Source organism: Oncorhynchus clarkii, chromosome 1, assembly GCF_045791955.1.
Source record: "Oncorhynchus clarkii lewisi isolate Uvic-CL-2024 chromosome 1, UVic_Ocla_1.0, whole genome shotgun sequence".
Taxonomy (NCBI): Eukaryota; Metazoa; Chordata; class Actinopteri; order Salmoniformes; family Salmonidae; genus Oncorhynchus; species Oncorhynchus clarkii.
Genome location: NC_092147.1, coordinates 24,074,075 through 24,089,690, shown reverse-complemented (window position 1 = coordinate 24,089,690; position 15,616 = coordinate 24,074,075). Strand labels below are relative to the sequence as shown.

The window sequence follows — 15,616 nt, the reverse complement described above, 5'->3', positions numbered from 1 at the left end:
TGGCCAGTGTCAGTAAACGTTGGCAAAAAAGCGTAATTAAATTGTGGCCAGCAGCACAGCAGTCACCAATGTTTTGGATAACATAAAAACAGCCTAACCAGCTCTGCTGGGCGAGTAAAATGGTCAGAGTTAACTGTTCTCTCATTTGTGTCTGGAAGTAGCTAGCAAGCTAGCCAATGTTAGCCAACTAGCTTGGGTGCTTGACTGCTGTTGTTAGAACAGAACGCTCGAATCAATCCTACTCCTCGGCCGAGCGCGCCCAGTGTGCGCTCTGAACGCTCCGAGAGTGAAACGCTCTCAATTTACGAACGGACAACGTGACAACGCTCTTGAGTTTACGAATGCCCAGAAAACCTCTCTACGCCTTATAGCAAAATGTGTACAATTACAGGAAATGAACTTTACATTTTAAAAATATATATCTGCCGTCAAGACCGGGGCCAGTATAATGTTTTGCCTGCGAGGTGGGGGGAGTCCAAAACAAATCTCGCTTAGGGCCCCCAAAAGGTTACTGCCGGCCCTGACTACTGGTATAATGCTTGTAGTTAAAGGTCCAATGCAGACGTTTCTGAGTGTTCTGAGTGGGGAGGAGAAAACTGAAAACTAGCTGTTATTGGCTGAGAGGTTTGGAACTCTTTCTTATTTGTCTATTAACTAAGCTCAATCCCACCAAAAAAGGCAGACATTTCAGGAGATCTTTTCAAACAGCTCTTACACTAAAAGGGCATTATCAGCATTTCCACAATTATCAGCATTCCCCCGCCCCCCCTCCCCCCCTTTACCCTCAGAACAGCCTCAATTCCCAAAGTTGTGTCAAGTTGGCTGCATGTCCTTTGGATGGTGGACCATTCTTTATACACACAGGAAACTGTTGAGCGTGTAAAACCTTTAAGTGGGTAAAGTAGTTTAACTGCAAAAAAAATAGATTGATTGCACAAATCAGTTGACTGCATGTGTGGGGATGGATGTGGGTACACAGACCTGCGAGGTACTGCGGCCCCCTCATAATGAGTACAGATTTTTTGGTGTCCCATCAAAGTTGCCCATCCCTAATCTATGTCATGTCATGGCCAGAGCTCTGATGATTCCAACACTAGTGTGGTGTTGCCTTGAGCACAGAGTGGACTGAGCAGGAGCAGCAAACTTTTGTACTTCCTCTTAGGAGATAACTGAGAAAAAGACATGGGAGTCAAGGCATTAGTGTGAGACTTGGACAGAGGGAGCCTCAGGCCACTGAGGAGGAGAGCCCTTCACTATCACACTCATATCCCTTACAATCCCACAGTGCAGAATCTCAAAAGTAGGATCACAAAGGTAGGATCTCAAAAGCTTAAACAAAAACACATCTCTCAAAAAGGAATGATTAGGAAAGGAATCTTGAAATTCACTTAGTCCAGTACCTACAGTAAGCTGTCCTATGACATAGCCATGGTGCTCTACAGTGCAGTACCATTGGAACCTGCTGTTTACCACCACGTTCAGCTGTCCCTCTCCCTCCATGTTGATTCTGTTGCTCTGTGTCCCCCCCCCCCCTCCCTCCTCCTCCATGGTTCAGCTTCTCTTTCGGGGGTCGGGCTAAAGTGCCAGGCTGATAAGAGTGTTTGTCTAACACTCTCTATGTCAAAACACTCATCTATCTTCTCTGTATCTATCCCCACCAGAGAACAACAGACAGATGCTGATAAAAATGGCTTTCCCACAGCCAAGAGTGGGAGAAAGAGAGGGGGAGGAAAGGAGAGGGGGGAAGGGAGAGAGGGAGGGGTGGAGGAGAGAGAGGGGGAGATAGAGACAGAGGGAGGAGTAGAGGAGGGGGAAGGAGGGGAAAAATGAAGGAGCAGTAGTGAGAAGGAGATTGGAACAAATCAAGCTTATGAGTGTGTTACTAAGTGGAGGCTGGTGGAAGGAGCTATAGGAGGACGGACTCATTGTAATGTGGGGAATGGAATTCATGGAACGGAGTCAAACATGTGGTTCCCATACGTTTGATGTGCTTGTGTAAGTCTCCTGTCCACATCAGCGAGGCTGAAGTCCAGTGTCCAGGCCTATCTCCCAGCACCCCTGGCCATATCACACTCTGACCAACTAATCTCAACACTCCATCAATGTCCAGTCTGCTGCCCTGATATTGGCTGGCCTCGGTCACATGATGCCTTATCAGCATGAACACCACCATTAACCTAATTGTGAAATTGTCTGCTGGGATTTTACCTTTGTGAAAAAATACAGAGACCACACTGAGTGTCGGTGTTTAGAACCTAAAAATATTCCATCATCCTTCCATGATCAGCCACGCCCCATTTCCCGCTCTCTGCCAACTGTACCACAGGGAGGTAACCTGGATGGGAGGTCCCAGCTCTATGTTGCCGACGCACGGTCAGCCGCGCGGGCACACCATCCAACAGGTGGCTTAAAAATCTAGATCAGTTTCATCCTCCCACTGAGGAGTGATCATGAGGCCCATTTTAATCACTGCACATGGGTAATCCCTACAGGTTAGCACGGTGCTACGCTACGCAGGGCCTCCTACCGTTCTAATCCCTGCTAATTACCACTACCGCACACCACAAACCCCCATAATGACCTGGGGTTCTTATCAATACTGCTCAATGCCCTGTGCTCGCCTCTCAGCCTGATACTGGCCCCTCTGTAGAGGCTCTACTCCATCTCTAAAGCCCCACAGCCCTGTTCATTGCCCTGCCGCTTGGCCACTCCGCTTGATATGCTGGCCCCTCTCCTTGCCTCTAAACCATCTCTATGCCCCCACACAGCAGACCTCAAGAATATCCACGGCCCTGACCACAGACAGTGCCCACAAAACACAGGCAGGACCAGGCTTAATCAATAGGGATCCTGCACCACAGTCCACACAGACCTATCAGCCAGCCTTATCAATAGAGCTCCACTCTGGCAGTGTCCACACAAAGCCTTATCAATATGGCTGCTTCACCAGCCACTGGGGCGTCCTGTCCGTTTTACAACAGCAGACAATAAAACAATCACCCTATCGTTAATGAAATGACTAATGCAATTACCCGATGAGTAGACAGAGGGGGATAGAGGGAGTTTAGGAGGAAGAGGGAGTACTGGAGGGAGAATACTGCAAAAGTGAGGCCATACATTTGTATAAAAAATCTGTTTGTTTCACATGTTTAGATGTGTTATTGTGACCTCATGGCACATGGGCCATTTAACAGATTCACGCAAATCCACTTCCTCTCTGAATCCTTCAAGAGGAACAAAGAAACCTTCAGGTAACACTGCGTTCGTAACCAAGCAAGAGGTGGGAATGAATTCGTAAATACAAGTTGCATACAAATTCACGTGCTTTGACCTCATTGAGAAATGCCAATTGGCTAAGGGCCAGGAAGCTGCATAAACCATAAAGTAAAGGTACAGCTATCGTGATTGTAAACAACTGATTGTGTTCAAAACCCATATTAATAGATTGCTTTTTCATAAATAATGTTTTGTTGTTGCATTTAACTGCCGAAAATGCTGTTATTGAGGTCAGCATGTGGGAGAAGTGGGAGATCAGGATGAAATGCTAGTCTCCCACTTGAATTACCAGTTTGAGGGCCGTTCAAGTGGATTTTTGTGGTAAATTCCAACTTTCGCAGCATCCCATTCAAGCTATGTAAAAGACATACGTGCTAACAGACACCTGAAAGTAGTTTTACAAATCTGTCAGATCGACATGATGGCAGTGAACAGTGGGATTCTGCCCCTTACATGTCCCTATGAGTAAACCAACACCACCAAGGATCATTCAAAGGGGTTGTTAGTTATACCATGTTAACATAATACCTACAACTGTAGTTTACAGTACAGTCCTGTAGGGGCACTGGAGCTCAGCCTTGATAACCCAAACAATGTTATGAGAAAGAGATACAGTAGCACTTCCTGATCATATACATAGCTTACACTTATCTATTCATTCTCAACATATCATGAGACTACTGGACACACCTGTCTTTGTGCAGTAGTTCATTGTCTATGAAATTGTTCAGGTGGACAAGAACTTTGTGGTATTGGGAAATGAATGACATCACCAACCTTACATCAACGTTACAACAGGCCAACCTAACCTAGCGTTGTGCTGGTCGTCACGTTTGCAAAGCAACACGCATGATCATCTGCACCATCCTATGGGAGTCGAGCATGCTCAAAAGGACTCAGTCATCTGATTGGATCTCAATGCGTAAAAAATAGTTACACAACCCTCTGTAGCAGGATCTCCCCTATTCCCCAACATCATCGTCTCCTCTATCAGGGCTAATTGATTTTTTAAAAGGCTATTGTTGATATCAAATTAGCACATCGCTGCGAAGCCATTGATTTTTTGACACAGTACAACAGGAAGTCTTTATCAGGGCCGCACTCCGACCCCGCACTAATAGCTGGGGTTTAACCTCTGCTGAATGACAAATCCCTGAGCTTTCTCCCCTACTCACTCAGCATGGAGGCTCCCCCTCTCTGCTCTGCACCTCACAACTGAGGAAAAGTGATGGGCCGCTACCGGTACACAGGAGCCCTACGGTGCAGGCTTGGAGAGACCATCAGAGCTAACAGTCACAATATGAGTGAGAGATAGAGAAAAAGAAAGCGAACCCACTACTCCAGTCAGGATATAGAAACGTTATGGTCTAACACAGTCCCTTGGGTCCAGCATCGGTTCAGTTGAAAAAATACAAATTTCTCATGCTCAGGACGCAATAATTTCCATTTTACACTCTGTTGCACAGCAAAGATAAGACACCTGCGACGCCAAGCTAATCAGATGAGCTTCAACAGAACTTTATCATTGACATTTACAACTGTTTACCCAACTAATTTCTCTTAACTGCACTGCTGAACTTTTATCTGCAAAATACATACACTAGGAAAGAGCAGATGCCGAACATGCAAAATCCAAATATGTTAAATAAGATCAAGTAATTTAAAACAAAATGGGGAAAAATATGTGTAAGCCCAAAGTTGGCAAGGCAGTGTTGACAAAATGTAACCCTGGGAATACAGACAGAAATGTGAAGAATGCTGACATTCACATGCAAAACTTAATTTTGAGTTCAGAAGCCCAGTGGTTGAATAAGTTTATTTGTGATAAGAGCCTGTGATAGAGATACACGAATTGTACTGTAGCGTTCTCTTATGCAGCGCTTATGCTTTAAGTATAGGCTACTTTATCACTCTAAAAACACAGCCAGCAGGGAGCCCAAGGTAATGTAAAGAATACCATGTCATCATAAATAGTGGCTCGGTGAAATTTACTACTCTTAGAAAAAAAGGTGCTATCTAGATCCAAACAAATGGTCATTCAGCTGTCCCCATAGGATTTTTGCAGAACCCTTTTTGGTTCCAGGTAGAACACTTTCCACAGAGGGTTCTACTTGGAAGCCAAAAGGGTTCTACCTGGAACCAAAAATGGTTCCCCCTGGAACCAAAAAGGGTTCTCCTATGGGGACAGGCAAATAAGTATTTTAAAACCCTTTATTTCTAAGTGTACCCATGCCTCTCTGTCTCCAGGAGGCTGTACTGTACCAACAGAGAGAGCTGTGAAACAGAGCAACATTGTTAGGGCCGAGGGCAGCAGTATGACTGGAGGGTCACAGACAGGGGAGAAGGGTTAGATCTGATCAAGACTCCACTGCTACCCCTGAGCTGCACCAAAACTCCCCTTTAAAGAGAGAGAGAAAGAGAGAATGTGTAGGCAAGTGAGTGAGTGTGCGTGTGTGTGTGTTTGCCTCCATCTCTTCCAGCCTCCCCTAACTCCACTGCTACCCTTTCATAAATTGAAAGTGGAGACCTTCAAGAAACTCTCCTGATAATCACACATAAATTAATTAGAAAATGTTTCTCGACATTCTCTCCGCATAGATGGAGGAAAAAAAGACTCGGGCAAAGCCACAAAATTAATTGTACGGTATGTGACTTCGATAATTAATTCAATCATTAACTCTACTTCAACAACTCCTTCTGGCTTCATGAAGGACATTTCAATCATAGCTGTGTCAGGATGTAGACTTGGAAAGAAACCTGAAAAGTTGATATTAGAGAATGAAGCTTTACAGTCAGGTCCATGTTCAGATTCACTAGCTAAAGTTAGAAGGCCTAGGGTGCTATATAATGATGGTGCAGGTTTGTGTCTGTCTAAAAACAGACAACAATGTTTAAACATAATAGTGGCTTCCTGTAATATACAGTAATCATGGGTAAGCAAAAGGATGTACCAGTAACGGAGGAGAGACAATTGAGTCCTCTCCTGTTCCACTTCCTAAAATGGCTACTTTGCTCCTACAGTATTAACAGCCATGTGAGAGAAACCTACTGTATGAGGAAATTGAGCCTTTGTGAGAGGAGAACATGAAAAAAGTGTCAGAAATGCCCATTTCCTGGTGCTAATTCATCGACTCACAGTGGAGGAGGTTCTGTATGGACATTCAGTCATTCCAGAGATACTTCCATTTGGGCACACCAAGCCAACAATCCATATCAGAACATACTGAGATGAGAAATAGCTACACCACAATCCAAGATGGCCAGTCAGTCACCCTCTCCAAGCTCACCACAGTACATGTGACAGGGTCACCACATACATCAGATCTAAAAACGTACACTACATAATGGAGCAGTGAGCTGGAGTGGGAAGCTGGTGTGAGTCTGGCAGGGGAGAGATAGAGGACAGGAGGGGGAAAGAACAAACTGAAACGCGTGGTACGAAGGACAGGATGTGGGCTAGCACTGCAGAGAAGCCAGGCGTCTGATAGGGTCGTAATCACCATGGCACTGTCTCGGGCAGCAGGCGCTAACACATCGGCGATGGGAGCAGCTGGGCTGATAGGGCCGGGACAGCAGTGAGAAATGTTCCTTTAGATTATACCCCTCGCCTATCAATCATCACGAGGGGAACAGAGTGACACAGAGACAAGGCAGAGAGAGAGAGAGAGAGAGAGAGAGAGAGAGAGAGAGAGAGAGAAGAGGGAACATAGATAGAGGGGGGAGTTGAGGATTAGCTAGCTCCTTCATTATAGATAAATAAACTAAAGCAGGTCCATCATTAAATAGTGAGCTCATTATACCACAGTGAGACATGTAATGGCTACCATATTTATTCACAGGAACAGATTAAAGAGGGAGCTCATTTGCCTTTGATGGCAGAGTGACAGTCAGCCTCACACAAACACAAGCAGCCTAGAATGGTTTATGTGACACACATTGGGTTGCCGTTGCAGTTTCTTTTCAACCACAGCAGTCCCACGGTCCACCGCACCAACCAAGGTTACAGTAGAGACAGAGCAGGTGTGGAACCTCTATAATATGTACACAGGCCTACAGGAGGCCAGGCAACCAACACAGTTACTGTACACTTCTACAGCATCAACAGGTCCAATTGGCATAGAGAAAGGGGACACAATCCTATGAGAATGTGAGCCAGTGATAATGAGTGAGAAAATCATCTACTACAATAGAAATGTTACAAGAAACAATAACCAAAATACAAGGAGTGATTAGCTTTCTGTACATCATTCTACTGTGGATGCTTGAGAACATATCAAGAGATCAATATTCTCCTCATATCTACATTCCTGAACTTACCCCATCGGGTGAAACACACTCCCTCACCCCATCCCCTCAAGCCTAGTCCAAAGCCCTACCCCTGGAGATCCAGTACAGACAAGCAGTAGAGACGGGAGTTAACCGTCTAATGCTGGGCACCTCTGCTCCCCCCCAGATAACAGGCTGTCTGTACACAACCACAGTCGCTGCCAACCAGATCAGAGGGAAAATAAAAAAGGCAATTTTCTTTCTTCAAAAAGTAAATATCACAGCCACACACTGAGTTAAAATGTACAGGATACGAACATTCCATTCCAGCTAAACAATGGATATATAAAGTTTTGCAAAAAAAAATATATATATATATATTTCATACACATCTAAGGCGAAGTCGAGGGCCAGCAAACCGTGCCAATATATCCTCCAAACACCTGCTTCGAGGACATTATCACTTTTATACAATGGGTTAAACATATTCAAATAATGATTGACAAAAAAAACATTTTGTATCTATTCGTTTGTTTTAAATATTCCATTGCAATACTGGCTGGCAATGTTCTTATCCTTTGCGGCTAACTTACAGTCACGTCAAACAGTGCCGCCAGAATAACAGCAAGTAGCTGCTTTTGCTTTTGTTTAAGCGGTTTTCTAGGGACATTTATTTGGATACATCCATTTCGCCTGGCATATGTGCTCTCTAGTCAGGACACTGTTGTTCCAAGGAGCTGGCCAACAACACAGCTACCACAATCACTTCAAACTGAAGCTGGAAAGACTGCAAACTAGCTGCCTTTCGTTTAATTTGAACTGTTTTTTATTGACATTTCTTTGTACATATCCCTAAAAATGATGCTGATTTATGATTTCGACTGGCTGAAAAAAGCTGCCTGCCTGTCTGTCTCATCCCGACTGCTAACCCCACACATTCATTATTATGAGGCAGCTGGAGATATAATTTCAATACTGAAACAGTGTTGTAAATGTCAGAGCGAAAGACCGCAAGGTTTATACAATTCTCCGCTATTGAAAAACAATTGCTAGTTTAAAAGAAATGGGAGATAATGTAGATAATGTAGGTAATGCTTTTTGTAGTGGAAATCTAGTTTATAAATTGTCTGGCTGGCCTGATGAGACAGTGGATTACGCAGTGAGTTGGAACAGAGTAAATAGGCATTTCAACATCATAGCTTTTGCTGGTGGTAACTTGTGGAATAGACACCGGCTGGAATGCAGTTTTAATTGTCCAGGATTAGACCCACCCGTTGTACAAGAAGTAACAATCTGAGAACAGTAATATTTCACACACACACGAAGGTACCCATAAACAATAATTTCTGATGAAAAAACACAAATTAAAAAAATTGGTGAATATACAGTTTTAGAAATAAACTCTTCATATACACCCACACCTTTGCAGAAATGTGCAGAAATTCAAACTGTAGCACCACCATCAGTACTCTTCTTCCATGAAATAATCACTTTGGTTGGTCCCGAAACAAACATGTGTTCTTGTTCTGAGAATCAGCCTCTAGATCAAAGACACAAAGTATTATTGTCCTAAAAAATAATCAATATTGTGATTGGTATTTTTGTTGATGTCCATGAAGCAGACTGTCACGTTCTGACCTTAGTTCTTTTGTTATGTCTTTGTTTTAGTATGGTCAGGGCGTGAGTTGGATGGGTTGTCTATGTTATTTTTTCTATGATTTGCTATTTCTGTGTTTGGCCTGGTATGGTTCTCAATGAGAGGCAGCTGTCAATCGTTGTCCCTGATTGAGAACCATTTTTAGGGAGCCTGTTTTCTATTGTGTTTCGTGGGTGATTTTTTTCTGTATTCTGTCTACACCAGACAGGACTGTTTTGTTTCTCGTGATAATAAATTATCAATATGGACACTTACCACGTTGCGCATTGGTCCTCCTCTTCTCCTTCATACGACACAGACCATAAGGTTAAATGCTATTAGTTTTATTCTTTTGAAAAACAATATGCAAATGTCTTATCACAACACTTGATACCTTCACTGCCTTCTGCAAGCAACAGTAAAACTGTTATTTACTGCAGCCTGTTACAAGACTAATTTGAATAAAATCCACTTTGATGAATATCTTTCCACAGGAAAAAAAAAAGTCACGCAATGCAAATTTTCCAAATAACGTTACTGACTTTAATATTCTGAATGGTGGTGGAAAAAGCTCTCTGTCACAGGGAAATATTGTATCCAAAACTCTCCAAAACCTCCAAAACATAAGGCATGTTACAAACCTTCCTGTTAGGTACATGAATTTGCTTTATGATTCACATATTCACATTCACATCCAGATTAAAAAACAAGACTTCATAATAATAATTGTCATAATTTTTAATGAAGTAACGATTAAAATGAGTCAACTATATTCAATACTTTGGTTTTGGTATACCTCTCAGGAGCCATCTGAGTTCAACCTCTGCCTTTTCCACGTCAGTTCAGCTCATCCCTCTTCTGTCTAATTCCCTCTGCAGAGATCTCCTATAGAGGGACATGCAGATTCAGCCCCTCTGCTGACAGAGAACCTAACCTACTATACACACCTTCCAATCAGAGCCCCACCTCCACCACCTGCTCCCCCAAATAAATTATCATCATTTTTATGCCATTGATGATATGCATATTATATGCCTCTCCATGTTCCCCTATAATAAAAAATCCACCCTGTCTGATAATTATTAATAATCATAATGTTTTATTGGTGATCATTTGAATAACTCTGGAGGATAAGGATAGTGTAAAATGCTAGCATGGCAGGAATGCTTTTGCCAGTCTGCTAGGTTCTCCGGGTCTGATTCTGCAGCTCAGTGACACTCGGTCTGTTCTGTTCTGTATGTAGAGGATAGACAGGAGTGATGGTCCGGGAGCCACAAGGGATTACTGTGACGGCGATTTGCATATCAAGAATTTGAAGCAGAGAGGAAAATATCAAACCCTCCGGCCAGCAAGGTCATTGAAAATATATATATATTTTTTTATCTTCATAATTTATTTTGCATATCATGCAGCGGGACATTTTCTAGATGAAAAAGCAGCTTTACCGTATCACACTATTCCTGCCTGACAATGGGTCCCAGCCACTGTCTTTTATTCTGCACCACCACGCCCTCATCAAACTCCTTATATTGCACACACCAACTCCATTACACGAAAATAGCACCACACACACACACACACACGCACACCTCATCTTCACGATTCCTTTCAGAATAAAGACAATGGTCTGCAAAATATAGCAATAATATCATTCATTAAAGAGATATTTGAGCTACACTCAGTTCCAAAAGGGTTCTGTCCTCATAGAATAACCCTTTTTGGTTCCAGAAAGAACCCTTTTGGGTTCCATGTAGAACCCCTTGGAACCCAAAATGGTACTAACTGCAACCAAGTTCTTCAAATGTTTCTCCTATGAGGACAGCCGAAGAACCCCAAGGTTCTAGAAAGCACCTTTAAAAAAAAATATTGCTTATAATCAAAGCATCTTTTTGATTTTCATGATTTTCACTATAAATAAATGCCACAAAGGCAATGTTTTGATAGACAGTGAACGTAAATAAGAAATTCAAAACACTTCTTGATAACTATTGTCTATACTCATATCAATCAGTTGGATGAAAGTGTAGATTACAACCATACGATAACCACTTATCGTATGGTCATACCAGGATAAATACTCTAATCACACTATATTTTACCAGGTAAGCTGCCTGAGAACACATTCTCGTTTACAGCAATGACCTGGAGAATAGTTACAGGGGAGAGGTGAGGGGATGAATGAGCCAATTGGAAGCTGGGGAATATTAGGTGGCCATGATAGAATGGGGCCAGGCTGGGAATTTAGCCAGGACACCGGGGTTAACACCCCTACTCTTAAGATAAGTGCCATGGGATCTTTAATGACCACAGAGAGTCAGGAAACCCGTTCAACGTCCCATCCGAAAGACGGCACCCTACACATGGCAATGTCCCATCCGAAAGACGGCACCCTACACAGGACAATGTCCCATCCGAAAGACGGCACCCTACACAGGGCAATGTCCCATCCGAAAGACGGCACCCTACACAGGGCAATGTCCCATCCGAAAGACGGCACCCTACACAGGGCAATGTCCCATCCGAAAGACGGCACCCTACACAGGGCAATGTCCCTATATATAAAGCAGCTAAATAGGTTTAAGAAAATAGAAATACAATTTCTATAAAGAATTGCTGAAATAATAATGTGTAAACAGATACATTCTAATTCACACTCTAATTCTAATTCACACTAATTCTAATTCACATTCTAATTTTGGCCAGGATTGGAAATTACATGGAAAATATTTCTACACTGTAAATGTATGAAAAATATGAATGATTGTGTTAATCACTGACTCATTATGACAGAGAGAGAGAGAGATGAGAGGGTCTGAAGACAGAATATATCAAATTTCCCACATGAGGCGTGGCTGCCATGACATAAACATCTAGAAAGCAGATAAATTGAGGGCAAGCACCAATCTCTGGCAGACATGAGCATGACAGTCTGCATTTGTGAGGAGGAAAATTGTTAAGTTGGACAGCTTGGGGGAGCAAGAGAGAGAGAGAGAGAGAGACGCAGAGAGGGAGGAAGAAAGAGCGAGGAAGAAGGAGAGGAAGATGGGTGTGATGAAGCTTGGGATGTCTGTGGTGAGGATCTGACCAGACCCTGCTCTCTAGTCTAAACCACCTGAAACCCCTGTACCCAGATGGACAGACAGGTGGACAGACAGATGGACAGACAGATGGACAGCCAGGGGACAAAAACAGATATCAGTCTGAACCAAAAACAGGGCTAAACTAAGTGACAGTAAGGAATGAGGGGAATGCTAAGACTCATAAAGAAGACGGAGATAAAAGCCTTTTCCATACAAGAAAATGTTCCTCTCCCAGAGGCTTGTGGGAAATAGCTGATAGAGCCTAAACGAATGTATGAACAAGACCACGTTCACCATGACTCCACTCCTAACATTCAGAAAAAAAGAGAGGGAGAGAAAAAAACAAGAGGGAATGAGTGCATGTCTGTGTTGGGGGGGTTGTTAGTGGTGATGGAGAGACCAGTGGTGGGGGTGGATGGAAGAGAGAGGTTGGGGGGGGGGGGGTTCTTAACGATAAGAGAAAAATTCAGACCGGTCAAAGTTTCCCTTTTGCCAATCGTGCTCCTGATAAAGACAGCGCCTGCTTCAGTACTGATAGAAGGGCTATCTCTCACTCGCTCCCCCTCTCTCGCTCTCCCGGCAGTTAGTTTGTGAGGAAAAAGCCTATCACACTAACATCACTGTGCTGCCATCAACCAGCAACCACACAGCAATTAATATCGCTTCAATTACTGTTAAAGGGACAGGCTGGGACATGACGATAATGAAAACATCCTCAACTAGAAGAATTAAAACACGGACACACGCACACTGATGGGCACACACAAGCACACATGCACAGCTTGAAAATAAATATGAAAGATAGATCCTGTGGATCCTTACATTATTGAACCCATTGTAGACAACACAAGAGAAGAAAAATAAATAACAAAACAGCTATGATAAGAGAGAGGGAAAAAAATAAAATTATGGCAATTGCTTGTTATCTTCTCTGGTCCATGTTTGTGCTCTAAGACATGTTTTTGTAACAAGTTGAATCAAATCCCATTGTCACGTTAATGGCTGCTTCTCCCAAACAACAGCCTGGACACAACACACCATCTACACAATAACACAGCAGCTTAAACACACTCACACTTACTTTACAAAACAGTAAAGTGTTGGGGGGTGTAACGGTACACGCATTCGTACTGAACCGTTCGGTACGGGGACCTCGCGTTTTGTCTGCACTGTGAACCTGAATGAATATATCAAAAATAAACAAGTAAAAAGCACTAGGCATATAGGCTATGCCTTCGCTGCGTTGCATGCCTCTTGAGTAAATCTGAGCAGACATTTTTTTCAGGCTCTTCCATTAAAACAACTAGAGCCTATGCGCACGCTGTAATCAAAATTCTCATCTTAATTGCCGCATTTCAAACTGTCCTTTTGTAAGGCGCAGCCGGGAACTAGCTCTGTACGATGGAGAGTGGTGGGGTCGATAAACCTGGAGGAAGATTCTCCATCATCGTTTAAATCTTCAGTTTGGGAACATTTTGTCTTCCCAGTAGATTACAAAGGGGATGGACAGAGAGAGTATGTCGCCACTGCTCAACGAGAATAGCCTATACAGCTGCCAACACCTAAAACATGCTGACGAATTTACGCCGACATCACCCCAGTATTCCTACCTGCGGAGCAAGACAGAAACTCAAAGAAACAACACAACTTCGTCTCCCCTCTGCATTCAAGCAGCCCTTCGCAGCTGACTGGGCCAGAGAAATGACTAGAGCGATAGGTATGTTTATAGCCATGGATATGCACCAATTCTCGGTGGTTGAGAAGAATAGGGAGTTTCAGCACCTCATGAAAGTGCTCGACCCACATTACAAACTTTCTCCTTACACCCATTTCAGCAAACAGCTCGTACCCGCTCTATATAAGCAAAGCCAAAGTTTTAAAAGAATTGGTTAACGCACCCTGTGTTGTGCTTACTACAGATGGATGAACCTCCAGGGCTACAGAGCTACTTCACAGTGACAGCCCATCACATTACCCTGGAGTGGGAAATGACAAGTACCATGCTACAGACACGCCCCCTTTATGAGTCACAGGTGCTCATATTTTTCTCTTTGTAAGAAAACGTAGCATAGGCCTATACAATGTCTGAGCCATGTTTACATATTGATTTCACACGCATATTGCACTTTATTGAGTAATGATGAGTAATCGTGTGTTTTCATTTAAGGCATTTCATCAGGCATTATGACTCATGATCATATATGGAATCAGGAATACCAATATTTTTCTCTATAAATGAAAATTAACTACAGTAACTGCTGGCATTTCATTTTCCCGCTGTATAGAAACCCAACCCAACCGTAACCCCAAAACAGCCATATGGACCGAACCATGGGTTGGTGAACCGTTACACCTCTAACCCTTAGTTAAGACGATATTATGACACAAAAACACATAGCACATGCTCTAAACAACAAACAAGACAAAATAGTGAGCAAAACTAGACATGGATTCACAGTCTCAGACCAGTCGGACAGACAGACAAACTGACTCACCTGGACCTCTCCAATGTGGCCCGTCTTCCTCCTCTTCCATCTCCTCCCCCTCTTCTTCAGTGTGAGTTGGACCTTTCTGTTCCTCATCCTCATCATCAGGTGCACCAAGGCAGTCATGTGTCCTTGGCTCTGTTTAAAGAAGAGGTCATTAGAATAATGAGACATCCACACAAACAACAGGGTTGGTGTATATTATCATACTAGAGACATTATAAAAATGAAGACAATTCATAAGAGGCTAGATGTCCATCCAGAGGCTACAGTATTTATACATTTTCCTCTTCATTTATTTAATCTCTGTGTGTGTGTGTGTGTGTGTGTGTGTGTGTGTGTGTGTGTGTGTGTGTGTGTGTGTGTGTATATATGGAATGTCACTTCATCACAAGTGAGTGTGTGCGTGTGTACATTGCATCTACCCCATACAGACTTTCCTCGTCAGTAGAGGTTCCTGTCTGTTGATCAAAGCCCTCAGAATAAAGCCTCCATAGCTGTGTAACACAACACCTCAGTATGGAGATGGACCACAGAGAGAAAACCTCATTAGAGACCATGTCTAGTGATCTCTCCCTCTCTTTCTCTGTTTCTCTCTGTCTCATAAAGGCAAATCACCTTCAACAAAGACACAGACAGACACAATATACACTCTAATCACTGCCATCAATATCCCTGTCTGTCTTTGATGAAGGTGACTACTGAATCGCTCCCTCTGATCGAAGTGATCACTGTATGGGGAGAACTCAACCTCCTCTTTGACTTTGGTATCATACACTTTACTTCCAGAGTGTTCCTACCTGGCCGAATGGGTTGATTATTAGCCAATAGCTTAATCAGAGGGACTCTCCCTCCCTCCCGCCCCTGCCCCC

The 15,616-nt window shown here is 43.2% G+C and overlaps 1 protein-coding gene across 2 annotated transcripts in view; it reads right to left on the bottom strand.

Annotated features, from left to right (window-relative positions):
- The window catches only part of LOC139392266 (zinc finger protein, FOG family member 1), a 98,511-nt gene that overhangs the window by 30,324 nt on the left and 52,571 nt on the right, over positions 1-15,616 (bottom strand). For both annotated transcript variants that reach the window (XM_071140170.1, XM_071140253.1), the window contains exon 3: positions 14,754-14,882. In XM_071140170.1, the coding sequence (XP_070996271.1) occupies positions 14,754-14,882 (129 nt within the window). The remainder of the gene's footprint in view (positions 1-14,753; positions 14,883-15,616) is intronic.